The 25,409-nt window shown below is 42.4% G+C and overlaps 1 protein-coding gene across 2 annotated transcripts in view; it reads left to right on the forward strand.

The window, feature by feature from the left end:
* Positions 1 to 25,269, forward strand: part of taok2b (TAO kinase 2b) — a 35,155-nt gene extending 9,886 nt beyond the window's left edge. The window contains exons 5-20 of one of the 2 annotated variants that reach the window (XM_047376651.1): positions 603 to 648; positions 730 to 826; positions 1,075 to 1,188; positions 3,763 to 3,854; positions 3,979 to 4,072; positions 5,056 to 5,137; positions 5,517 to 5,684; positions 6,476 to 6,682; positions 7,675 to 7,874; positions 8,014 to 8,191; positions 8,369 to 8,497; positions 8,596 to 8,799; positions 9,179 to 9,418; positions 17,546 to 17,758; positions 20,804 to 20,986; positions 21,781 to 25,269. In XM_047376651.1, the coding sequence (XP_047232607.1) occupies positions 603 to 648; positions 730 to 826; positions 1,075 to 1,188; positions 3,763 to 3,854; positions 3,979 to 4,072; positions 5,056 to 5,137; positions 5,517 to 5,684; positions 6,476 to 6,682; positions 7,675 to 7,874; positions 8,014 to 8,191; positions 8,369 to 8,497; positions 8,596 to 8,799; positions 9,179 to 9,418; positions 17,546 to 17,758; positions 20,804 to 20,986; positions 21,781 to 22,713 (3,180 nt within the window). In that variant the 3' untranslated portion in view covers positions 22,714 to 25,269. Of the gene's footprint in view, positions 1 to 602; positions 649 to 729; positions 827 to 1,074; positions 1,189 to 3,762; positions 3,855 to 3,978; positions 4,073 to 5,055; positions 5,138 to 5,516; positions 5,685 to 6,475; positions 6,683 to 7,674; positions 7,875 to 8,013; positions 8,192 to 8,368; positions 8,498 to 8,595; positions 8,800 to 9,178; positions 13,713 to 17,545; positions 17,759 to 20,803; positions 20,987 to 21,780 lie in introns of those variants that run through there. The other variant, XM_047376650.1, reaches the window with a different exon arrangement.
* Positions 25,270 to 25,409: the final 140 nt, after the last annotated feature.

The raw sequence follows: 25,409 nt of genomic DNA on the forward strand, positions 1-25,409 counted from the left end.
AGCACCAGGGTCTTCATCAGTCTCTGTAGTCTTTGCAGAAAGAAGAACATGTTTAAACATGTGTTCTTTGGAGGAAAAAAACTATGTAAAGTCAAGTTTTGTTGATTAGTTGAGGAGATTATATTTTTGATGCATCACAGGAAGCAGGAAGAGTAAACTTCAGTCATGGTAATGTTTTCAGTACGTCTGTCACTTGTGTGTGTGTCTGCAGTGGTACACAGGCTGTTGCTGGGTTTGACTAATCAGAGTCGGTCAACTCAGCCCCACAGCTTCCTGAAACAGCAGGATGTGAGAATATGTTTCAACTTTAACTCCTGTTTTTTTTTTTTGGACCTAATAAGAGTTTTTATTTCCAGGAAATCAGTGAAAACCTTCGGTCCTTAAAGGAGTTAATGTGGTTAAAAAGAATTAAAACATCTTACAATACCTGTGGTTTTCTGCAAGAATGCTTCAGTGTGGAAAGAATACCAACTTATTCATGTTTGGTTGGATATTAAAACCTTTTTCCAGCTACTTGTCAGTTTGATAACGGCTCTCCTTGTGTCTCCTGCATAAACTGTTTCCATACAATGATGCTTAGACTCCTGTTTGCTCTTTTCCAGCTGGTGATGGAGTACTGTTTGGGTTCAGCTTCTGACCTGCTAGAAGGTAAGAGGGATTGAAACATTTATTGAGCTATTATTGTGTTTGCAGTCTATTATTTATGCATATATAAAATCCATTCCACAGTCCACAAGAAGCCCCTCCAGGAGGTGGAAATAGCTGCCATAACCCACGGTGCTTTGCAGGGCCTGGTCTATCTTCATTCTCACAACATGATTCACAGGTAACCTTCTTCTCATCCCCCTCTGTCCTGCTCTCCTCGCCCACTCTTCTGATAGGAGACAACGCCAGAACCAGAGGAGGCAGAAACGGTGCTGCCTAACAAAGCTTATGTAACACTGTTAGGTGCAACGTTCTTCTCTCCAGCCTCCAATGTTTCAGCTTTTTCTTTATCACGTCTCTCGGCTTGTTTTCCTCCGTTTTTATCCCTGACTGACGGTTTTCTCCTGTCTGGTCCTGTCTGTCTGCCAGGGATGTAAAAGCAGGAAACATCTTGCTTACAGAACCGGGTCAGGTCAAACTGGGAGACTTTGGTTCTGCTTCTATTGTTGCTCCAGCCAACTCCTTCGTGGGAACACCTTACTGGTAAAACACTCATATTTCTCTACTCATTGCAGCATATCTTTTGATTAAGAACTAAAATAACTTATTCATCATTAATACGACATTTATAAGGATGTTTAAACCGATCCAAACCCAGACTGAGCTTCAACCCAACGCAGTCATTTTGAAACCAGCACAATGAAAAGCAGACACACGAATTCCTTGAATTATATTTCCAAGTGTGTCATAAACACAGCTTTGTTTCTTAAAATCTTTTCATCCACATATAAAAACCAAAATCTTGTAAATACAACACCTGGCCTGTATGTGGCGCTCTAACACTGCCACTGAAAACAGAGAGGAGGAGCTGCGGAGTGCATATTAATATTGATTTCATTTTCTATATACTGCCAGATCATAACCGAAGTCATTTAAGGTTACCTTTAAAATAAAACGGTTCTGTTTGTTAAAAGATGGGAGTCATGCACAGCGGAGTTCTGCCCCGATGCAGGCGCACACAGGAGGGGTCAAACCAGCGCGCAGTGAGCGCTCCCCGGGAAAATATATACAGTCACCTGGAAGTCAGACAAATATAAACAAAACTGTCCGGAGTAGATCCTCTGCTGCCCAGGGGGCAAGTACAGAGAAGAGTCCAGATGCTGCACTCCTTGCTCCTGACGGGCTGCAAAACTACAGTCAAATGAGAGGTTGGACCCAGCCTGGATGTCAGAGGGGAAATATGGCAAGACTGATGTTTTTGCCATATGGGTGTGTTGTTTTAACCGGATGGATGGACTTAGAAAATGAAAAGTGGATTTGCTTCTGTTTTTATTTAGATTATAGGGATGTTCTGTCAAATCTGTACACAGCAAAAAGAAGCAGTTATGAGAGGAAACCTCCTTTACAAAAATCAGTGAATCAGTAGCCCGCTGTCATTACAAGAAGCTCATGGTGGTTTTAAGTGATTGTGTTCGTTGCCAGGAAAGCAAGGGAAACCACTGGAGCGTGTGCATGAAAACACGCTTAGGATCAACTGTTCGGTCAGATTTGGGACTGAATACTGAATATTCAAACAATGTTTTTTCTTTCTGAAACATAATGTGTTCGGGATCATGAAACGCTGCTTCTGTGTGGGGGAAAAAAGGCAGAATGGGCTTTCATTGAACATTGTTCCTAGTGGATGGACAGTTTCCTTGTATTGCAACGGGTTATTTAAAGTAGCAGGTTGTAGAAAATGCTTTTAATTTCTCATCCTTTTAATACACAGCATCATGATAAAATGAGATCATATTTTAAAGTAGATTCTTGGACTTCTTATGTGAATTTCTTACCTTTTTATTCACTTTATTGGGAATAAATTGATGTTCTTGTTGGGTGTTAAAATGTTGAAATAAAGACTGATCCTGTAAAAATGAAAAAGCTCCATTTTACGCGTTATGGTCTATTCCCTAATACAGCAAAATAAAGTAAAAGGAGCAAATCAGATGGAACTAGTTGGATACTAAAATTTTAATCTAGATACCAATACTAAGAAAAATACTTGTTACCATACATGTTGTCTGCCTCATAGTACCTGCAAACAACACTTTAGCATTGGCCGTTTCGGTTAGAGTCTTAAAGGCTGTTCTCCAGACGTCTTTTCCTCGTTAGCAGAGTTTTAGGCTAACTGTTCCAGTTATCATGCACAGACAGGGAGCTGCATCAGCCAATTCAGTCTCTCTTTCAGTGTCAAGGTTTTTAGGTAAAGGGTGGCAAACATAGATTGCAGAGGGGGGGAGCGTGTCTTCAGTCCTCGACGTAGCCGTTCCAGGTTAGAGTCCTGAGCCAGAGACGATTGCTACATGTCTTCCTCCTCTCTCCACCCCATTTCCTGTCAATCTACTTTCAACATTAAGGCCACTAGTGCCACAAAAATAAGAAAACATGAGCGCAGCCAATAATGTTTTGCAAGCCGTTTTTTCTGCATGTTGGTGAAGTTCTGTTGGGTGGACTTTCGCTGCCTTAGATTGCTACACTGCTTGTATGATAAAACTTGCAATGAGTGGTGGAGAAACTCTGATAAGAGTAGTAAAGAAAATAATCGCAATCAATATCATCATCATAAATATTCAACAATAGTACTGAAGCTAAATGTTTGCAGCCTTTTTTTTTTTTCGCTTTATCTGCCAGAAACTGCAGATCAGCGTCAATTATGAATACGGATTTCTCCAAATTCATAAGTTTGTGTGCTGGATGTGCAAGTATTCAAGTAGGGAACATACTATGTACTATTTTTAAATATATTCGAATTTATCAAGTCTTTCATTTAGCAACATTAAAACTGAAATTAGCTTTGTTTGAGATGCATTTATGTCACAACCTGTGAGTGAGCTTACCCACTAAAATGCAGGCTGTGTTTTCTGTCCTCAAAGTGACAGATTCCAGTACTGAGCAGGTAGTAATTACTGTAGGTAATGTACAGAGGGCAGCCCAACCCCCATATAGCGAGTTGATGTTATTCAGACTCTGGAAATGAATCCGCCCTGAGGTGCAGCTCTGTGTTGTTCCACCATCAAAAGGAAAAAGAAAAGATGGAAATGGTTGAATTGTTGTTGAGTTTTCGTTTTCTCCGTGTAGGATGGCCCCCGAGGTGATCCTCGCCATGGACGAGGGGCAGTACGACGGGAAGGTGGATGTGTGGTCACTTGGCATTACCTGCATAGAGCTGGGTAAGAGATGGCCTTGAAATGGTCCCGTTGAGGTGTGAAGGGTAGATTTTCATAAAGCTGAAACCATTTCTTCTTTCTTTATATCTGTCACTCTTTGTTTCTGTCACGCTTTGTCCCTTCGTAGCGGAAAGGAAGCCTCCTCTTTTCAACATGAATGCTATGAGTGCCTTATACCACATCGCCCAGAATGAGAGCCCTGTGCTGCAGTCCAATCACTGGTGAGAAATGGCTTGTATAAGGAGTGGGGACGGTTCATTTTCAGCCCAAATTTAGTCAAAACCAAATATTCCTGCTTCAGATGATGTAAATAAGCTGTTTGACTTGATGATTTCATAACCATAAATTTTACAGTTTGCAAAGTGACTTATTTTAGATTTTAGGGGAAAAAAATCTGAAAGTCGGAATATGTTTGACAAGTAAAACTTTACTTAGATGTTTTGTCACTTAACAGTTAACATCTTTCTGATGAACCCTTTCAGGCGCTATGCGTCATCATCGTTGGAAACTGTTTGAGATTGTTTTATAGATTCTTATATTGATTTGAAAAAAAACCTACAAGCTATTTTCATCCTTTATACCACAATTATTGAAAGAAGATATGCTCACTTTATCATGCTGTACCTCTTTATTTATAAAGAACTTTCAAAACAAGAAGTACTGTACACGAAAATTAAACATGAGGCCTTAAAATAAAAGGTAAATAAAAGGGCAGTAATGGTTAAAAACAAAGGAGTAGGCAACAACCATTTAATCGCAGTAAAAACAAATGAAAGGAAAGACTGTTTACTGGAAAATCAAGTCCCAGCAGGTGCAATGGAAAAAAAGGGGACCAAAAATGGAGCCTTGTGGTACACCCCAGGGACGATTGGCAGAGGTGGAGATGAAATCACTAAAGCAGCTGCTGAGACCAGTAGCACAAGTAGGTCATCCAACAGTCTGTTTCCAAAAGCAACTGTCAACAGAGCGGTCTCTCTGCTATGGTGAGTTTTAAACTGAAACACCTCCAAGAATTCATGGTCACCAAGCAGTGAAAACAGTTTCATCCAGGCAGGAAGTAGGGTAGCCTGGACACCAGCCTATAATTCATCTCTGGATTGTTTTTTACAACTGGTTTCACAGCAGCATGTGTTCCTATACCACACCAGAAGCCAAGCTACAATTAAAATATGATGTTTTTTATTTATTGTTTTGTATCTTTCAGGTCGGATTATTTCCGCAATTTTGTGGATTCCTGTTTGCAAAAGCTCTCCCAGGACAGACCTACCTCTGATGTGCTGCTGAAGGTACGGACAGTCAGAGGAAAAGGTTGGATGTTGTGCATCAAGTCCTCAGATTATTGTTTTATAATGGAGAAATTAGACGATTTAAGAATAAATGTAGTTAATGTAGGATACTTTAATACTTATATTTTAATATTTTAATCATGTTTCTAATGTAATTTAATATTTTTGCTGCAATAAAGATGACCTGGAATCAAACTCTGCTCAAGAGACTATTTAACTAATCATGCTTTGCTGCCAACTGCTGAAACAAGAACATTTTCCACATTAACTCGAATAAGCTTTAAGCTACAGAATTAAGGACCTTTGGTTGTTCTGGTAGAGGTATAAACCAACAGAAAGGTCCTTCAGATCCTGTCTTCTGCTCTGTCCTTCCTTCCAGCACCACTTCCTATGCAGAGAGCGTCCCGTGACGGTTGTGATGGACTTGATCGCGCGAACCAAGGATGCTGTCCGTGAGCTCGACAACCTGCAGTACCGCAAGATGAAGAAAATCCTGTTTTACGAGGCTCACAATGGTCCAGCACCAGAAGGAGGTGATGAGGAAGAGGTGAGACTGAGATAGAGGAGCTGGGTTCCTGGGAAGTCTGGAATTTAAGGGTTTCCCAGGTCTGGAAAATTATGGGAAAAGAAAGTAGAATTTAGAAGAAAAATTTGTTTATCAGACTTTTATTTCCTGTCTTATTGTCTAAAAGTTGAGCTCAACCATCCATCCATTTACGCATTGGTTTATAAACTCATTTATTATCCCATAAATTTATTTATCTATCTCTTCATCCATCCGTTCATCCATCCATGCATGCATTTTTCCATCCTTCCAGCCAGCCAGCGCTGTTTCACAGTTTCCATATTTAAAGCCTTAAAGGTGTAAAAATACCTACCATCAATTTATTTTGAATGTTTTTACTTTGAAGTTAAAAATTGGACTGACTGAGAACTCTCGAAACCTATGTCTAGAAAAGTTTGGATTTTTTAATTTAAAAAAAACATGTTGGAGTCCTGGAGTAGCGGCAGGAAGCTAACAGCGCTAAAGGGTAAACATTAGCCATAAAGAAAACTCCTAAACCAGCTGCTTTTATTTCACTCACAGTTGTTATTCCAGCAAATAAAGACTATTAGAGGTTGCACCTTTCTAGAATGAACAATTTAAACTTTTATTGTTTTGATTGTGACTGCTGGGAAATATTTTAATGTTATTAGCTGGTATGTTTATGCCACAAACATCCAAGTTAAATCCAATCAACCCACAGAGGCAAAACTACCTTTATTAATGGGTTTTCCACTTCCTTAAAGCCTAAATGTTTCAGACGAAAGTTCATCTTTTTCCCTCCTTTTCTCCAGGATGTGGAGGGGTACATGTTGCGTACCGGCACAGTAAACAGCATGGAGAGCTCCCACTCTCTGCCGTCCATGTCGATAAGCGCCAGCTCCCAGAGCAGCTCCGTCAACAGCCTGGCGGACGGTTCCGATGACAGCGGGGAGATGGCTATGATGCAGGAGGGAGAGCACACAGTCACCTCCAACAGCTCTGTCCTGCACAAACCTCTGGTCAGTCCAGACACTTCATAGTTTATTGAAAATATAAATGACCAAAGAAAAGGCTTAAAAAACACGTCCCCACATTATCTGTAAACAAAGTTATAAAATCGGTCCATCACTCAACTATTACATCCCTGTTTTGTAGGACGACCTCACTATAGATGTTAAAATACAATGTTCTATAGATTCTTGTTATATATTTTTTCTGCACCAACTGGGCCAGTTGGTAGCACTGTTGCCTAGCAGCAAAAAGGTCCTGGGTTCAAATCCTGGCCTGGGGTTTGTCTGCATGGAGTTTGCACGTTCTCCTCATGCATGTGTGGGTTCTCTCCAGGTACTCCGGCTTCCTCCTACAGTCCAAAAACATGACTGATGGCAAAATTTACTTCCTTGTTTTTAACCCGTTACGTTTTTTGTACATTTAGTATCTGCTTTAGTACCTAAAAACGTCGCGTTTGACTTCTGTGAATCTGCAGGAAAAATGTTTGAATTTTACAAATGCAGACTTGCACCCCCTACAAGAAATGTGATGTAACAGCATCACTGAGTTATTGTCGCTGTCATCAGTGTTACCTGCAAAGTAGAGTTATTATACTGCAAATATGCATAAATAAAGCAGCATTCGCTTTCTATAATTGTTTTACTAAATACATATTCTGAAAAAAACACAATTATTTGGGACTTCAGGCTTTGCCTGGAGAAGATGGATCTGAAGGCTAATTGGACCTAATAAGTCTTCATCACTGAGGACTAGATGTGAAGAAAGAGGGAACAAATTACTGTTCACGTTTGTACATTGTGTGTATATTTAACTAGTCACACATTGCTTGTTAAGCAGGTATATTATCAACAAGCAAATCTTAAAATTTTCCAAAACTGCACAAATGAGCTTTTAGCTTTTAATAAAAATGTTTCAGTAAAACAAAAAAATCATTCAGCAAAAACTGAGTACAGTAGCTTTAAAAAATGCTCCTGTTTTTAATTTTTTCTCCGTTTTGTAGAGCCATGACAACATCTACGATGATCCCTATCAGCCAGAGGTCGACTCGCAACGAGAAGCTTCGTCTGGTGGCGGCGGCGGTGGGGGAGGCGGCAGACGTCGACGCCGAGACCACTTTGCCACCATCAGGACCGCCTCGTTGGTCACTCGTCAGATCCAGGAACATGAGCAGGGATCGGCTCTCAGAGAGCAGATGTCTGGGTAAGATCTGGAACACGATGTAACGCTTAAATTAAAGGAAAAATGTCCAGTTTTACTGTTGGGAACGCTGAATACTTTTAAAAACTGATTTACAGCACAACGTTAGAGTAAATGGTAAATGTGTCGCGTCTCGTCACAGGTACAAACGTATGCGGCGGCAGCACCAGAAGCAGCTGATGGGTCTAGAGAACAAGCTGAAATCAGAGATGGACGAGCACCAGCTGAGACTGGATAAAGAGCTGGAGAACCAGAGGAACAATTTCTCAATGGAGCTAGAAAAACTTTCCAAGAAGCACCAGGCTGTCCTGGAGAAGGAGGTGAGCTTAGGCTGGAGTTAGAAGAGCCAAGGAACTTGACGTGAACCCCTGCAACACTTTGTTGTGCTATTAGGTTTGCTTGCTGCAGTTCAGGAAAACTCTTGCTTCACTTTTAAGAAATCTTCTCTTTGTTTTGTTGTGTTTCATCTTCTAATTGAGGCTTCTTGATTTGTTCAGACAAAAGCAGTCCTGACGGAGGAGAAGAAGTTCCAGCAGCACATCCTGGGCCAGCAGAAGAAGGAGCTGACCGGTCTGCTGGATTCCCAGAAACGACAGTATCGACAGCGCAAAGAGCAGCTCAAAGAGGTGCCTCCTAGGTTCTGTAACTAGCTAAACAAAACCAGATGATGGTCTTAACGGATGCACTGTTTTGCTATAAGAGTTTGCTAATTATTTCCCTGAAGGAACTGAATGAGAACCAGTCCACACCAAAGCGAGAGAAGCAGGAGTGGCTGGTGCACCAGAAGGAGTGCATGCAACAGCTGCAGGCAGAAGAAGAAGCCGGCCTGCTGCGAAGGCAGAGGCAGTTTTATGAGCTCCAGAGTCGACAGTACAAGAGGAAGATGGTGCTAGGACGCCACAACCTGGAGCAGGATCTGCTCAGAGAGGTAACATTCTTATTGACATACAGCATGGTGGCTCAAATCCAGTCCTGGAGAGCTACTACCCCGCAGCTTTTACATGCATCCTTTTTCCATCACCTAAATCAAAGAAATGGCTCGTTAGCAGCCCTCTGCACAGCTGAAGGACTGAATGCTGAAGAAGGAATTCAGCTGGTGGGTTGGAGAAGGGATGCATCTAAAAGTTGCAGGATAGGAGCGCTGCAGGCCTGGAGTTGGTCTCTTCTGGCGGTGGTCAACTATGTTTTTAATAAATGATAAAAGGGGTATTCATAATTTTTCAAAGCGCTGTATTACTTATGTGAAGTTGGAGACTTTAAATAAACTTTCTCTAAGTTCTTCTTGCTCGCTGTGTTCTCGTCTGCAGGACCTGAACAAGAAGCAGACTCTGAAGGACCTGGAGTGTGCAATGCTGCTGCGCCACCACGAGTCGACGCAGGAGCTGGAGTTCCGCCAGCTGGGCGTGGTGCAGCGGACGCGGGCCGACCTGATCCGCACGCAGCACCAGACCGAGCTCACCAACCAGATGGAGTACAACAAGAGGCGCGAGCAAGAGCTGCGGCAGAAACACGCCATGGAGGTCCGCCAGCAGCCCAAAAGCCTCAAAGTGAGTGAGAGCGTCCAGAGCCAGGGTTCTCCTGAGGCGGCTCCGGGCGGCAGCTGGGACAGCGAGGCGGTGCCGGGGGACAGTGGGTTAGAAATGGAAGAAGGGGCGGTAATGATGGAGGTGTGTGAGGATGAGCCAGATGGAGCTGTAGAGCTCAGGGATGTGTTTAGAGAAGAGGAGGTGGAAGGAGCAAGCGTTCCAGAGGCTGAAAGGAAGTATGAGATCGATGAGGAGGTCAGTGAAAGGAAGGGAAGTGATGTGAGAGAAGATGAAGACAGGGAGGTAGAGGGGGTGCAGTGGGAGTATGAGGAAGATCACAGTAAAATATGTCATGTTGACACTGATGAAGAGGAAGAAGAGGGCAGAGGCGTGGCCGACGGATGTCCGTCAGAGCTCATCTCATCCCCAGAAAAGAGATGGCACCGCGAGCGAGAGCTCGACGACCTGTCGGAGTTTTTTTTCCCCAACTCCCCAGAGGAGTTGGAGCCCAGTCCTGTCTCACCTCCCCCTACCTCTTCCCCCACCCAGACCTCCCTTCCCTCCCTCTTTTCTCACGCCATCTGCCTCCTCCTCTCCCTGTCCGCTGCCGCCCAGCCCTCCAACCTCACCCTGATGCTGCTCTCCATCTTCCTCCTCTCCCTCCGTCGCTCGCCACCCCTGCCCTCGGTGGCCTCTGTCGTGCTCTCGGCCGAGCTCGCCTTCTTGGCGCTCTTCTTCTCGTACCTCCTGCTGCGGTCGTGCTGCTCGTTGTCTCTCTCCACCTACCTGTCGCTCAGCCTCTGGGGCAGCGGCCTTTTCAGTTTAGGGCTCTCCTTCAGTTTGGGGATCTACTACATCCCCATCATCTTAATCTCAGCCTCTTTCCTCAGCTCTCCCTCTATCTTTCTTTCCCTCTATCTGCTCGTGGTGCTTGTTGTCAGACCGGCCCGCAACTTCTTCCAGCAGGCGCCTCGTAAACTCAACCGCTTGTGCATGCGTGTGCTTTTCCGCCTGCCCCGCCCGCTGTTTGCCATGTGCCAGTCGGTCCTGGGCGGCATGGCCGAGCGAAACCTTTACGAAATGTTCCCCAAAGCTGGCCGAAACTGGGGTGTCCGCCAGTCCAGAATCCCTGTTCTCTTAAAGAGCTTGCCATCGGAGCATCAGGCTCGATGCAGCAGCACCTCTCACCTAGCTAAGCTGCTTCTGTGGGGGAGGCGTTTCGGCAGACGCCCACTCGGGGTTCTCGCAGACTTGGCTAACACCATAATCCTAAAACTCGCCAGACAGATCCTGAAAAACCTGCCGCTCTGCGTCCATGTTAAACTCCAAACCCTGGGCCTCCTGAAGAAGGAGCTTCCCAGCAGGTTGCCCCGGCTACTGCCCCGGGAGGTCAGAGAGAGGAGGCAGAGGGAGAGGAGGAGAAGAGAGAAGGAGAGAAAGAGGAGGGAGGAGAAGGACAGGATGTATCGCGAGGAGGCCAGATGGGAGTGCGGGCTGCGGCGAACCGCATCTGGAAGGTTTGTGAGGGGGAAGATTCGGCCGTGGAGATAGCAGGTGGTGAAGGAAAACAGATGAAACTGTGTGAGCAGCTTCATCATCACGCGACCGTCGGCTGGTTGTGTGTTTTCGGCATCTTCTCTCCTCTTAGATAATTCCCAAACCGCTCCATAGTCCCATTTCTGAACCACTGAAATGGATTCGAACGTATGAGCTCACAAGTCATATCGTTGTGTCCGACAGGTCTGAACAACCAGCAAATCCAGTGAATCTTTACCTTATTGTGCTTTTTGTAAAAGTTCCTTAAACATTCATCGATTCTCTTATTGTGTTCTTAATTTCTAAGAAGAATATTTTTATGGTAATTTTAAGACCGTTTTGGGTTTGTTTTTGGTTTTTTGTGCAATCCTGTGTTTTCCTTTATAGTTGTCTTATTTGAATGTGCGCACTAGAACAAATATGACAGTGTTACAACGCTCCGTGAATGGAACTTCACTCCTTAATGCTAAAAAGCTGTGAAAAAATAAACAAGGTTATGATTTCAGAACGATTTCACTAACATCACCCTGAACACTAGCGGTCAGTCGGAGCAAAAGTGCAATAAACGGCTGAGTGGGAACACAGCGTCGGCCATATTTACTGGCACGCCTGCTGAAGAAAGGAGCTTCAAATCAAATCCAGCTTTTATTGAGGTGGCATAATGTCGCACTGAAAAATGTAGAAAAATCCAACCTTAAATTAGATTTTTTTTTCTGTGGGAAAAACTCTTATGCAAAGAAATGAAAAGTTCCTACATGTTCTGATCCGCTTTAAAAAAGTACCTTTAAATTTGATTAATTCCTTAATTTGTTAGGAATTACTAAAGGTGCTGATAATTGTAACATTGGTGTTTTTCTTTTCTTTTTTACTGTAAGAGAAATGGGCCCACAGCATCACAGGTCCTCCACCATGCTTTCTACAAAACACTCCTAATCTAAATGTGGGCAAGTAGTTATTTTCTCATAGCTTATCAACGCACCTCCGCCTTACTTGAATGGCACGTTGTCTTTCCCGTTTTGAAGAGTAGCCAAGAGAGAGTTTAATTGTCCAGTTGGTCTAAATACTGAAGACTAAAGATACTTGTATCACTAAAGAGTGATACAAGCCCAAAGCATCACAGATCGTCCACCATACTTATCAGTGGTTAAGTGCTTTTCCACATATTTTGCTCTGACTGTAGATTTGGGCAAGTTTAGCAGAGTAGCTATCTCCTTAATTATGACGATCAACGCACATCTGCCTTATTTGATTGCCCTGTTTTCCCCATTTTGAAGAGTAGAGTTTGCCTAACCCCCGGGAATCAGGAATGGAATATTAATTAAACCTTCCCAGACACACGGATCAACTTTAACAATAAAAAGAAGGCATAAAGTTGAAACACCATTTAGTCACAACCAGTGAGTTTAGTTAAAATAATTTTTTTCTTAACACGACAAGTTGGATTTTTCTAAAATGTTCATTGAGCGATTTTTCTGCAGCAATAAAAGATGGATTCAATTTTATGTTATTGAATTAAATCATATTGAAGTGCCAATAAAATGTGGCCTAAGATGGTATCTTCACCTAGGATGAGATGCTGTTCAAAGCCAAGCAGTGGATAGTTTGAGGCCCTCGTTGATCTGCTGTAAATGCTGGGTTCAGTTTTTCACATTTAAAACCATTTTATACGTAAAGCTGGTGAAATCGGCCATCTTTCGCCTTAATGTATGCTATGTTATTGCGCTGGATGCAATAGTCTTGTTATGATTTACCATGTAAACATTTCCCCTTTTCGTTGTTAAGAAAGAAAAGTGCCTACTTTCAACTGTTTGCACAAATTTTAGTCTGTTGTGAAAAGACGTAGAGTAGTAGGAGAAAACGCATAAAAACTAAGATATATCACGTAGTACTTAAAGCATAATATAAAAAAATCATATTTAATATATCAGCATGACTTAATTTTATTGAAGGCATATTGCGTTGACAATCTTTTGAGATCTACAGGGGCAAATTGATGAAATTTAATGTGAATGACGGAGCAGTTCGTTACCAAACGAAGGTAAATGTCCAAAAATATCAACATTTCAGTTCAATTTCTTATAAAAAGGCGTCGAACAAGGAAGAACAGGTCGTTTCAGCCCATGGGGGTAATTCATCTGATTTTTGGTTTTTTAATTAATCAATAATGCAGCTACACTTTAGCCTTTTTATTATTTTAGTGGAACCAAAGATATTCAGTGACCAAAAACTTTTAAGAAGCTAAAACCAAATAATTTGTTGATTTCTTTTTTTTTTTTTTACACAGTTTGCTTAAAAACAGACTCAAATTAATGCAAAGTTCTTAGTTTTCATGCAAGCGTTTTAGCTTCTAACAGAAACCCCGAGGTGCTCTGATGAGATCAGATAATTGGGATCAAGTAAACAGGAATGCATCGATCCGAAATGAAGGAATAAACGGCTGCCTTCTGTACAGCAGGAAGAAATTTGAGTCTTTAAAAGAGAAGTCTGCTTGTACGAATGCAACTTGTTTGGCTTTGATTTCCATCTTTGTTCAGTTATCACCTGTTCTCTTTTGTTTACATGTTGCATTGTGTTTTGTCATGAGTTCTGACTCCCTGAAGTTCTTTCACCCTGTTTGGTTTAATTTATGCAACGTTTCTGAGAGTAGAGCTGCATTGTGTTGCTGTCCTCACTGTAGCTGCAAGGCTTTCTGTACGGCTGTGTGCTGCCAAGCATTTAAAAACCTTTTTGTTATATTTAGAGTTTTGTTGGCACAGAAATAAATTCTTTGGTTTTGAAATCATTGTCTTGTCTGTTTTTATGATTTGTTTTCTCCATTTTTTTCACCTCATTTGTTTTCTGTTTTCACTTTTTTCTGTTATTTCCCAGATTCCTCCTATTTATTTTCACCTGTATCATCACGTTTTCTGTCCATTAGTTGTACACACCCTCAAAAAGGATAAATAATATGCAATAAAATCGCATATTAATGACAAACAATATATTTTGATCTGCACAAAGTATTATAGTGTCGTGCATTCACTCTCTTCATGCAGGTTAAACACTTCCAGAAAGTATTTACCACAATTTATCTTTGCAGCTTTATTCCTAAATGGAGTAAATTAATTTTTCCCTCAAAACTTTATCGATGCACCTTTGCCAGCGAGTGCGTCTTCATCTTCAACGTGTTGCCACACGCTTGGCAGACCCATCTCTGGGCAGTTCCGCTCGTTCCTTTTTGCAGAAGCTCTGAAGCTTCTTCAGTTTGGATGGAAATGGCGGTGGACAGCCATCGTCTCTCCAGAGATGTTCAGTCGGATTCAAGTTTTGGGCTGGGCCGTTCCAGGACATTCAGAGAGGTTCTGAAGTCACTTTGATGTCTCAGCGCTCTGGATGTTTCCTTCCATCTTGATTAGTCTCCCAGGTCCTGCTGCTGAAAAACATCACCACAGCATGATACTGCCACCACCATGCTTCCCTTTACTGGTGGGACTGGCCACTTGATGAGCGGTGCTTGGTTTCCTCCAAACATGATGCCTGGAATTAAATCTTTGTCTCATCAGACAGAAGTTTAGTTCTCACTGTCTGAGAGTCCTTTTGGGGAACCTCCAGGTGGGCTGCCTTGTGCCTTTTACAAAGGAGTGGCTTCCTTATGGACACTCTACCATGCAGGTGTGATTGGTGGATTGCTGCAACGATGTTTTTCCTCCTGGAAGCTTCTCTCCAAAGAGCAACATTGGAGCTCTGATAGAATGACCATCGGCTTATTGGTCTACTCCCTGACTGAGGAGGCGGGATACGACTTTTTTCTCCCGATTTAAATGGTCATCCAGCTCTAGGAGGAGCCCTGGTGGTTCCAAACTTCTTCCATTTAGGGATAATGGAGACCACTGTGATCACTGGGCCCTTCAAAGCAGCAGAACCTTTTCTGTACTGTTCTGGAGTTCCTTTGACTTCATGCTGGGTTTCTGTTGGACCTTCAAATCTACCACGGGTGGACTCCCAATAAAGCTGTAGAAACATCTCAAGGATGATCAGAGGAATAAAGCTGTAAATACTTTTTATTTTTAGTGTATTTTCAAAAATTAAAACCCTTTTTTTTCATGTCATTATGGGGTGAAAATGTTATCCATTTTAGAAGAAGGCTGTAACATAAACTGGAAAAATATTTTCTGTAAGTCTGGCCAGAGGGAGAACTTTCCTCTGGATGGTCACACCTGATGTAGAATCAGTGTTACTGCAGCAACTGCATGTTTTCTTATACTTTGCAGCATTAATTATGTCCCAGGTTTCCTGCACAATATTAGCTCTATAATTAAATGTTTGTTGCTTCTTTCAACCGCTGTTTTAATTTGGGAAACCTTCCGGCTTCATTCATTGTTGTAGTTCTGCCTGAGTAGCTTGGGTGCTACAACAAAATCACGTCCCATGATGCAGTGCATCAAGCGGGGCTGTCAGAAGGCATTTAATTCCTCCTCAAAACAAGCTTATTGTAGCTTTTCTGGGGAATCAAGTACAAAATCTAGGGGTGCACCGATTGCAGTTTTCTAGCTGATCTTTAAAAAGCCTGACCTGCTGATTCCGATTTTTTTTGTATAACTGACCCTGTCAGGTGTCATAAGGTCAAAATTCACCTTTAATGTTCCAATCTTTTTTTATTCAAAACAATGAACCCATGAAATAATACAAACTTGTTTTAACTCTACATGAGGCAGTGCTCTCGCATATAAATGAAAAGTTTACAGCACTCCTTTAGCCATTCATTTTTCACATTTTAAAAACAAAACTTGCACAACAGTTTAGACAAGTAGATGGGCTCGGTGGATTAGATCGATTTCACATGCAAGTATCGACCCAAAATGAAGGAAATCTGGGCCAATCGATTGGTGCACCCCTAAACAAACTGTAATCGGGCTCCTGCTTCATGAAAAGTGGTATTGTTAAATAATAAACCTTAATGGAGAAAAGACCACACCTAAACCACTCCAACCTCATGCCTCGGCTCCCATTCCACAGCTTCAACACGAGGAATCCTCTCCAGATTCTCCTTAGCCATAACATCAAGCATGCAGGTTTTCTGCTTCTTCATCCATCCAGTTTCAGATTGTTTCCTGCAGTCCGAGACGTTTCACCTAGTTCAGCTTCAAGCTCCATTAATCTCCACAGAACTGAAAACTTTTTTCCCTGTGGTCGCAGCAAACCTTTGGGGCAACCACTATCGTAAAAACCAAGACCTTGACACCAGAAGACCTGGTTCTTACCTGGACAAGCCCCTTTTATTTCAGACAATCTTCTTTCTCTGAATCTGTACCTAAAACACAACAACGGTTCCTTGATGCAGTCGCCCCTTAAACGATTGTTACTTACAAGGTTTTCCAGGATATTGTCCATCGTTTCCACTTCTCATGGAGAACCTTGTGAAGGCATCAGCTGGCCTTTGATCCTTATTCTGTAAAAATGCTCCTCAAGTACTGAGTAACTGATCACCTGATTTAGGCTGTGGAAATTATGGAAAACAGACAAAAATATAAAGTTATGTGTGTATAAATGACAATATATACCTTTCCTGCACAGCTTAATACCCAAATATTACTCAAGTAGAAGTAAAAGATAAAACAATGTAAAAGGTGCAATGGTTTTAGAAAAAAAATAGTTTACATTTTAGTAAAAAATGGTTTACTGAAAATTATTTAGTTTACTCCACAATTAGTGGAATAATTGTTATAGGCATTACAGCAATCAAGCTTGTATTTTAACTGCTGAGCAGCCTTTAAGTTCATAAGGCCTCCCTACCATCACCCTAATCTTTAGCTCTTTCCACAGATTCTAGTCAGGACTTTGACTAGGCCTCTACAAACCCCTAATATTACTTCCAGCCAGCAGAAACGTGTTGGTAAAATTAAACGTTAAATGAGGTGTGAATACTTTTTGGCTTAACTGTGTCTGTCAGCAGGGTTCCTGAAAAGTCTGGAAACATGTAGATCTTGCTTTTAATGTTTTCCAAGTCTAGATAATAATGAAAAAGGGAAAACAGAATGTGTTTTGTCCCATCCCACTTTCGGAAAGATCCAAATATGATTAATATAAATATTATAAAAAATGTTCTGCTCACATTTATTATTTAAACATGGTCAAAGCAACCATCTGTTGAGGTATGGCAAGCCCTTGAACTCACATTAGGGCAGTTTGTTGATGCATAAAATAAGAAAGAAAACGCTGTAAAAGTACCTGAAGTCAGTGAGTTTTTGACATATTTGACCTTAAAACACCCACAATGGATATGTCACCAAACTGCAACCGCAACCCAGATCTTTTTAATGACAACCATAATAAAGTTACTAATTAAGCAAAATCATTAATTTAATTACAAGTCATGTTAAACCTTAGCTTAGGTGATTATCTCAGTGACACCTGGACCTCAAAACAAAGGTGCTGGAGTAATCATGTTCTGCTTGTAAAATTGGATCACCTTTTCATCAGTTGTTTTAATTAAATGCCTCTGAATCACTTTAGATCTTAAAGGTAAAGTTCATTCATTCATTCATGCATTCATTCATGCATTCATTCATGCATTCTCTGAACCACATGAGCTTTTCAGCCCAGTTTCTTCCATCTCTCCTCTCTCTCCTCCAGTCCAAAGAGCTCCAGATAAAGCGTCAGTTCCAGGATACCTGTAAGATCCAGACCCGCCAGTACAAGGCCCTGCGCAACCACCTGCTGGAGAACACGCCCAAGTCTGAACACAAGGCTGTGCTGAAGCGGCTGAAGGACGAGCAGACCCGTAAACTGGCCATTCTGGCCGAGCAGTATGACCACTCCATCAACGACATGCTGTCCACTCAGGCTGTGAGTAAGACAAGGAGACACACCACACTGACGCTGCAGCGCCTGGTCTGCCTGCTTCCTTCATGCCTGTCTGCCCAACCAACTGGTTCCTCAACTGGTTACCTCCACTTGACATCCCCACTTCTTGGTTTGTGGCTAATGATCAATCAGGTTTTTAGACAAAACATCTGGAGGGTCAGAGGCAGCATGTCGATGGAGCAGGGCTCTCAAATCAAGTTTATATTTCAGTAATTAAAATTTAGCTGTTCAGGCCTATAGATTTTCACTAAAACTTGGTGCAACTCACGTTAGCTGGGCTGTAAAATGAGTTTTTCTTTATAATTACTGCTTTCATTTGATGCAGACAAGTCTCAGGGGTTTTCTTCCTCTTTTATTTAGATTTAAATCTATATTTCACCTGGTTAAACATTTACAGAGCCTCATAAAAGCATTCATAGTCCTTGAATCCTTATTTGGCTTTCATGTGATAGACCAACACAAAGTAGTGTATAATTGTGAACTATCGGGAATATTAAATATTTTACAAATCAAAATCTGAAAAGTATGGCATGCATTTCTATTTAGCCCCCTTTACTCTGATACCAACAAATTAAATCCAGTTTGAACACTTGCAGTCAGAAGTCACCTAATTAGTAATTAGAGCCCACTTGTGTTTAATTTGCACACATGACATAAAACATGCAAAACACTGTACACCATCCCCTTAAAACATGGAAGTGGAAGCATCATGCTGTGGGGAAGCTGGTTAGAGTTAATGGGAAGGATGGCTGATGATCTGTTAGTTGTGCAGTCCAAAAATCTGGCCTTTATGGCAGCGAGGCAAGACAAATGGCCCTGTTGAAAGAAAGCTACAAGACGTTTGCAACAAACCATGTAGGGGACACACAGCAGGTACATAGAAGAAGGTGCTCTGGTCAGGGGAGACCAAAATTTACCCTCTTGGCTTTCAACGCTATTCATCTGTGGTAGTCAACTACAAACATGTGAGTGGCAGCATCATGCTATGGGGATGCTTTTCTTCAGCAGATTCAGGGAAGCTGGTGAGAACTGATGGGAAGCAGGATAGAGCTAAATCTGTGACAGTCCTGGAAGAAAACTGCAAAAGGCTGGGGAGGAGGTTCACCTTCCAGCTGGATGAAGACCCTAAACATGCAACCTGAACTACAATGCGATGGTTTAGATCACAGGTGTCAAAAACCGGCTCTCGAGGACTGGTGTTCTACCACTTTTAGATGTTTCTCTGCTTTAACACACCTGAATCAAACAATTAGGTCATTAGCAGGACTCTGAAGGACCTGACTATATGCTGAGGAAGCAGTTTAACTTTTTGATATATATGTTGTGGACCAGGGACACATCAAGGACTGGAGTTTGATACCACTGGTTTAGGTCAAAGATATTCATTTGCTAGAATGGCCCAATCAAAGTCCAGGCCTAAATATGCTTAAAAACAAAATATCGTTTTTATTCCACTTCATTATTATGCACTACTTTTTGTTGGTCTGTCAAATAAAATGGCACTAACGTACATTAAGGTTTGTGTTTGTCATGACAAATATACATACATGGGTCCCATAATCCTGTTTTCACCTCCAAAGCTGCAGTCAGTACAGACAGAAAGCATCTAATACCAGTTTAGGGCACCAGTTGGGATTAAATGTCACACATTGTAATCTAAACATGTAATATAATTCAAATCCAGCACAACTCGACAGGCTTCGCTTCCACAAATAAAAACGGACATATAAGGCATAAATGTGAGCCTTTTCTCCACCCTGTAGTCATTTTTCACAAGCTCTTCCACTCTCCTCTTTGTCATCATGCACAAAGCCTGGGCTTTTTACTGAATAATACATTGGCAGAGGATTGAGGAGGGGGACTGTAATTACCTCACATGGCAACGTGCCACTTAAGCTCAGTAAGCCAAATCCCCGCTGCCCTTGTTTGTGCCTCCACTCATGGCGAGCGGAAATCTGAATAACCCCTGGCCTCAAAAGACATTTTTTATGAACTGAAATGTTGTAAGAATACATGACCGGTGTCCATCAATCTGGGTCAAACATAAAACACATCAGTATTATATCTGGTTGTTTGAATTATTGATGAAGCCTGAGGTCAGCTTCTCTGGCTGTGGTCCTAAAGTCCATCTAACCCCCAGACACACATTGGACAAATTTCACAAATCTGCAGTTCATTCCCCAGATCCTTTTTGTTTTTCCCTCTTTGCATCTCCTCTGTTTTCCTCGCCAGACTTTCAAAATCTTTCCTTCTCTTATCTTCTAAGCACTGAAGCAGATACTATTACCTAATTGTAATCTGAAAAAGTGCTGGTAGAAAATGCGACTGTGATAAATCATTTCACAACTTGTTATACCTTTCATGTCACATCTATCCTGTAGAAATACACAGATAAACAGATATTAATAACCTGGCTGCGTGCTGACCCTTCAACTAATAATTTGTTCAAGAATAACAACACTGAGCGCAATCAGAACATTATACCCACAGTGAAATATGGTGGTGGCAGCATCATGCTCTGGGGACTTCTTGCTTCAGATTAAACTGAGACCCAAAGCCTTCCGGTGTGATCTTAAAAGCTGAGGAGGAAATGGGTCCGACCATAAATCCGAATCAGCAAGAGGGTGCCTTCCCCAGAAGAAATGTAAAATCTAGGAATCACTTGACAGAAAAACTACAAGGTCACAATCTATATATATATTAATTAATAATAGATTTGGACAACTTGTCCAAGATAGAGGGGGTATTTATCTTCTAGTCCCGCTGGGGTATGCTGATATATTTCCACTATAGAAAAGTGAATGCTGCAGTTGAATCAAACGGATATGCACAAGCTAAAAACAAGTATAAAACTGTGCCTCATCACACAGTCAGCATTAACATTTTTCCCGTGGATAAATTTTACATTAAGGGTTAAAATTGTTTATTGTGGTCTCATTGCTTGCATCACAAAAAGCTGCTGAGATCCACAGTCCGGTCACTTCAGACCCATTTTTAATCTCTCTTCCTCCATCTTCTGCCTCTTAGTTGCGGTTGGACGAGACTCAGGAGGCAGAGTACAAGGTGCTGCGGATGCAGCTGCAGCAGGAGCTGGAGCTGCTTAATGCCTACCAGAGCAAGATCAAGATCCACACGGACACGCAGCATGAGAGGGAGGTCAAGGACCTGGAGCAGAGGGTGTCCATTCGCCGAGCCCTGCTGGAGCAGAGGGTCAGAGCTCCTTAGCAATCTCTTCATATGGAAAGCTCCTTGGAAGGTGGTTCAGGAGAGTAGCGAGATCTAGAAGATTATTTAGGGTGACTGAAAAGAGTGTAAACTGGATATTATTCATCTTTAGACTGAGGTAACGTCAAACTTATTTGAGGTTAAACTGGAAGTTTGAAAATAAAGCAGTAAATAATAAAAAAAAAAAACAACAACAATCCAGGATCCAGGAGTACTTTCTATGTTAAAGAAAAAGTAAATGGAGTTAATGGCAGCAGTAGCTCTGTTTAGTATGTTTTTGTCTGAGAGAAACATAGCTAAACAGATTAGCTCTGAGATGGTGGTACAATCAGTGAGATGAAAGAGAGTCCATACATTTAGTCGCAAGAGTAGCTCCTTCAATGCCTAGAAAAGAGAAAAACAGAAAAAATGGCATCTATAGAGAAACAACATAACATTAAAGGAGGCAGTACTTTAAAACTTGTAAAGCTGTTTTGATTTTCTATAAGCTACTCTGACGCATGTCCTCCGGCATTCAGATAAAAGATTTTAAGCATAACATGTAAAGGTCATGGTCCTCATGACCCTTACATGTTATGCTGTAAGAGGTTACCATCATTAATCATGGAGGTGCATTGAGGATAGAACTTGGAGGAAGCAGTTGCATGTAACAGATTACATCTGTGTGTTCATGGTCGCTACAGCAGGAACAGGAAGAAATCATGGGATACCTTCTCTCTTTGTAAACCATTATAAGGGCACAAAATCCCAAAATGTACGATATGTTATTATTTTTGCAGATCGAGGAGGAGATGCTGTCCTTGCAGAATGAGCGCTCCGAACGTATTCGCACCCTCTTGGAGCGGCAGGCCAGTGAGATTGAGGTCTTTGACTCTGAGAGCCTCCGTCTGGGCTTTAGTAACATGGCCCTAACGGGCATGCCCGGCGAGGCCTATGCCAAGCAGGGCTACTCCAACGCTCAGCCCTCCAGCTCCCGCCCAGCTGGCCACTGGAGCCACGGCGTGCACCAACAGAACATGTCGTCGCAGCAGCTGTCCCGTCGCAGCCACAACAGCAGCAGCAGCAGCAGCGGCATTGGTAGCAGTGGAGGGGACTGGAGGAGTGAGTTGTCCTCCTCCCACGGTTTGGGAATGGCTCCGGGGCCCGTGCGGGACAGCAGGGACATGCACCATTCATCCCGCTCCTCTGCCTCCTCTTCCTCCTCCTCCTCCTCGTCTTCCTCCCATCACCAGCGCCATCACCTGCCCCAGCACTACCACCACCAGAGCACGCCGCAGCTCTACCGTGAGCGGGAGAGGGATCGGGACAGGGAGCGGGAGAAGGAGAGGGAACGGGAGTGGGCCGGAGTGCGAGGTTCCGGCGGTGACCTGGACCACCAACACCCCCTGCCTTTCCCCCATCACCTCCCCTCTCGCTCCTCCTCCCAGTCCCTGGCCATGCTTCCTCCTCCACCACCCGCTCCCCCCTCCATCTCTGGCCCGTCCTCCTCCTCCTCTTCCTCTTCTTCATCACAAGGCGGGATATATGGAGGCGGTGGGCTGGCTGTTCGTGGAACCCCCAACCTGATGGCCCTGAGGAACAGCCCCCAACCTCTGAGGAGGACGGCATCCGGCGGGGGGCCTGGAGGTGCTGGGGGCAGCGACAGCGTCCTGAGCCGGAGCACCTCGGTCACTTCGCACATCTCCAACGGTTCCCACATCTCCTACTCTTAGAGAGTCCGAATGTCCTTCGCAGGCGTGACCATGAGAAGGGTGGGACCCATTTAGGATGGTAGCTATCACAGGCTGCATCTCAATACTCTCAGTTTACCACCTTTCTATGTATTCTGGACAGATTTCAACTCCTGGAACAATTGAAAGGTAGATCTTTATGCACAAAACGTCAGAGAGATCAAAAGGAGGGGGCAAACTGGCATTATTGAGCTGCACCCTGCCTCTTTAGACTCAGGGTGGGTAGAGAGGTTTTCTCCCATTCTCACTGATATAACAAGGGGAGGAATGTAACGACCTGTATCACCACTGGATTACGGTGATATTAGATGTTTCTGTTGAGTGTTTTTATCTCCGTTACTGTATAAAAAAGTAAGGTAGGACGTGTGACCGGGGGAACGTTTGGCCTTTGTTTCCTCCTGCAGCTGCAGAGACAGGTGCCATGTCTCAGGGTTCCTACACAGTCTGGAAATCTCCAGAGTTTCATTTCATGGAAATGAGGGAAAGTAGTTTCTTGGTCTGGAAAAGTATGTAAAGAGGTAATAGTATGGAAAACATTTTGTATTTATTCCATATCCCATTGGGTAAAAACTGTATCCATACATCTTCCTCTCTTCCTTCTTTCCCTCTTCTTCCCTTCCTTCTATACACCCAGCCATTTATGCATTTATCATATATAATTGGTTTGACTTTTAAAATAAAGTTTTAAAATAGATTAAAAGGGACCAACTATTAGAAAAAGGGTTGAATTGAAACTTGAATACTGTGTAGGAACCCTGCTGTCTTCTTCTATGATGTTCTTTGCTGGAATGGAGAAAGAAGAGGACATGGGAGGAAAAAAAGGGAGATGTTTAGTCTAGTCTGTGATGTCCAGATGCTGCTCAGCAAGTACAGAGGGAAACAAAAAACATGAAATGTTACTTTAGTCTGATAAAGTTCAGAAAACATTTTTAAAATGCTGTTATTTTCTTTTTAACTGTGTAAAAACACAAAAACAATTAGTTTGGAATGTCACCAATGCCTTTAAGGGGTTCTTAAAGGGATGTTGTGCCATCCACCTTTTTTTTTTTAGCATTAATTCATTTAATGACTGAACTGAAAACACAGAATGTTTGTAAAGTAAAGAGACTCTTCCAAAAACGCAGCGTGGACGAGGAGAGATGTTAGGAGCGTGTATAAATACATAAAAAAAGCTTCCTGGCATCAATGACATACTGAATATCTCAACAACACAAGTGTCACTCCAGTGCATGAGATAGATGTACAAAAAATAGATAAAGAAAATGAGCAAACACATTGAAAAGTACTGTATCCGTCCGCGTTTACTGGCCTTTAGGATCAGTTATCCCACGGTTTTTATTTCTACCTTTTACTGTACATATTTATGGGAATATTAAAAAGTGAAACAAATCATTTGGTTTTATAGATGAGCAAAGACAATGACAGTAATTTTTTATATATACTCCAAAGCGCGTTGAACTCCGGCTGCATTTTCTATAGGTGTCAATATTATTCTAACTAATCCTGGTGTAATTGTTGTCGTGATCATGTTCACGTTTTTTCTTGCGAGAAGCAAAGGGCCCACTATTACTGTAAAATAATGAATTATAACAATAATAGCTGATGATGAATCTGTTGCATTGTCAGGTGTGGTGTGTCTTCGAAGATATCAGTGACTATTAATAAGGGGGTGGTTAATAACTGTTAATGATTTATGTACATGTGTCCAGCGGTAAAGTCTAGTTATAATGCCACCTTTTTTTTTTTTTTTTAAAGACTTGATAAGGACCCCCCCCCCCCCCCAACTGCTCGCTTGACCTCTGACCCTCTTCCTCTGGACTCTCTTTGGAGAAACAAAAACAGGCCACTGGAATGTAAATGCTGGTTTACTTTTAGTTGGTTTTTTTTGGGTTTTTTTTGAGGGGGTTTATTTGTATCTTATGAGGATCAAACTGCCGAAGGATGCAGCATGCAGGCAGTGGAGGGATGACGGGACGGGCCCCGACTGAGCTGCTGTGGCCCCCATCTTGAGCCGGCACAGCAGCAGTGACCGCAGCAGCCCGTCCGCAACAATCAGTGTTCACTCAAAGGTTTTTGGTGCTTTTTATTTATGTATTTATTTTTACTACTGTTTGCATGATGTTAATTTAAAGCAGAATTTTTTTGGGGGTTGAAAAAAGAACGATAATCATCCTGTTGTTTGTATGACTCAGAAACACCAGCTCAAGACTAACTCCCCTGTATAACATTACCACTTTATACTCGGTTGGAATCTCAGTGCATGCGTAACCTCCCTGTATAAACTAAGACTTGAGAGGCTTGGGACGGCCTTCGTGCGTGGACGTCGGTGTGGTTGTCTGCTCCCGGACAGGTCGGCCGATGCCCCGGGGCAGGAAGTGTTAGTCCCCTGCTTCCCCTGGGGGGGAGGGGGAGATGCTTAATTAAACACGAGCTTGAAGAGGGAATGGAAGAAGGGTGGATATGCGTGTCGGAAATGAAAAAGGGGTGATTTTAAAAAGCAATTTTAAAAAAGATAATAAATTGATATTAACATATTAACTTGTCTTCATGTGCTTCACTTAAGTGTTGTGTTTATGCAAGGAAGGGAACTAACAGTGACTGATTTAAATCTTTAAACAAATGTTAATATCAAACCAAAATAACCTGTCTAAATACAAAAGGCTGGTTTTAAACCAGGT

This window comes from Girardinichthys multiradiatus, chromosome 10, assembly GCF_021462225.1.
Source record: "Girardinichthys multiradiatus isolate DD_20200921_A chromosome 10, DD_fGirMul_XY1, whole genome shotgun sequence".
Lineage (NCBI taxonomy): Eukaryota > Metazoa > Chordata > Actinopteri > Cyprinodontiformes > Goodeidae > Girardinichthys > Girardinichthys multiradiatus.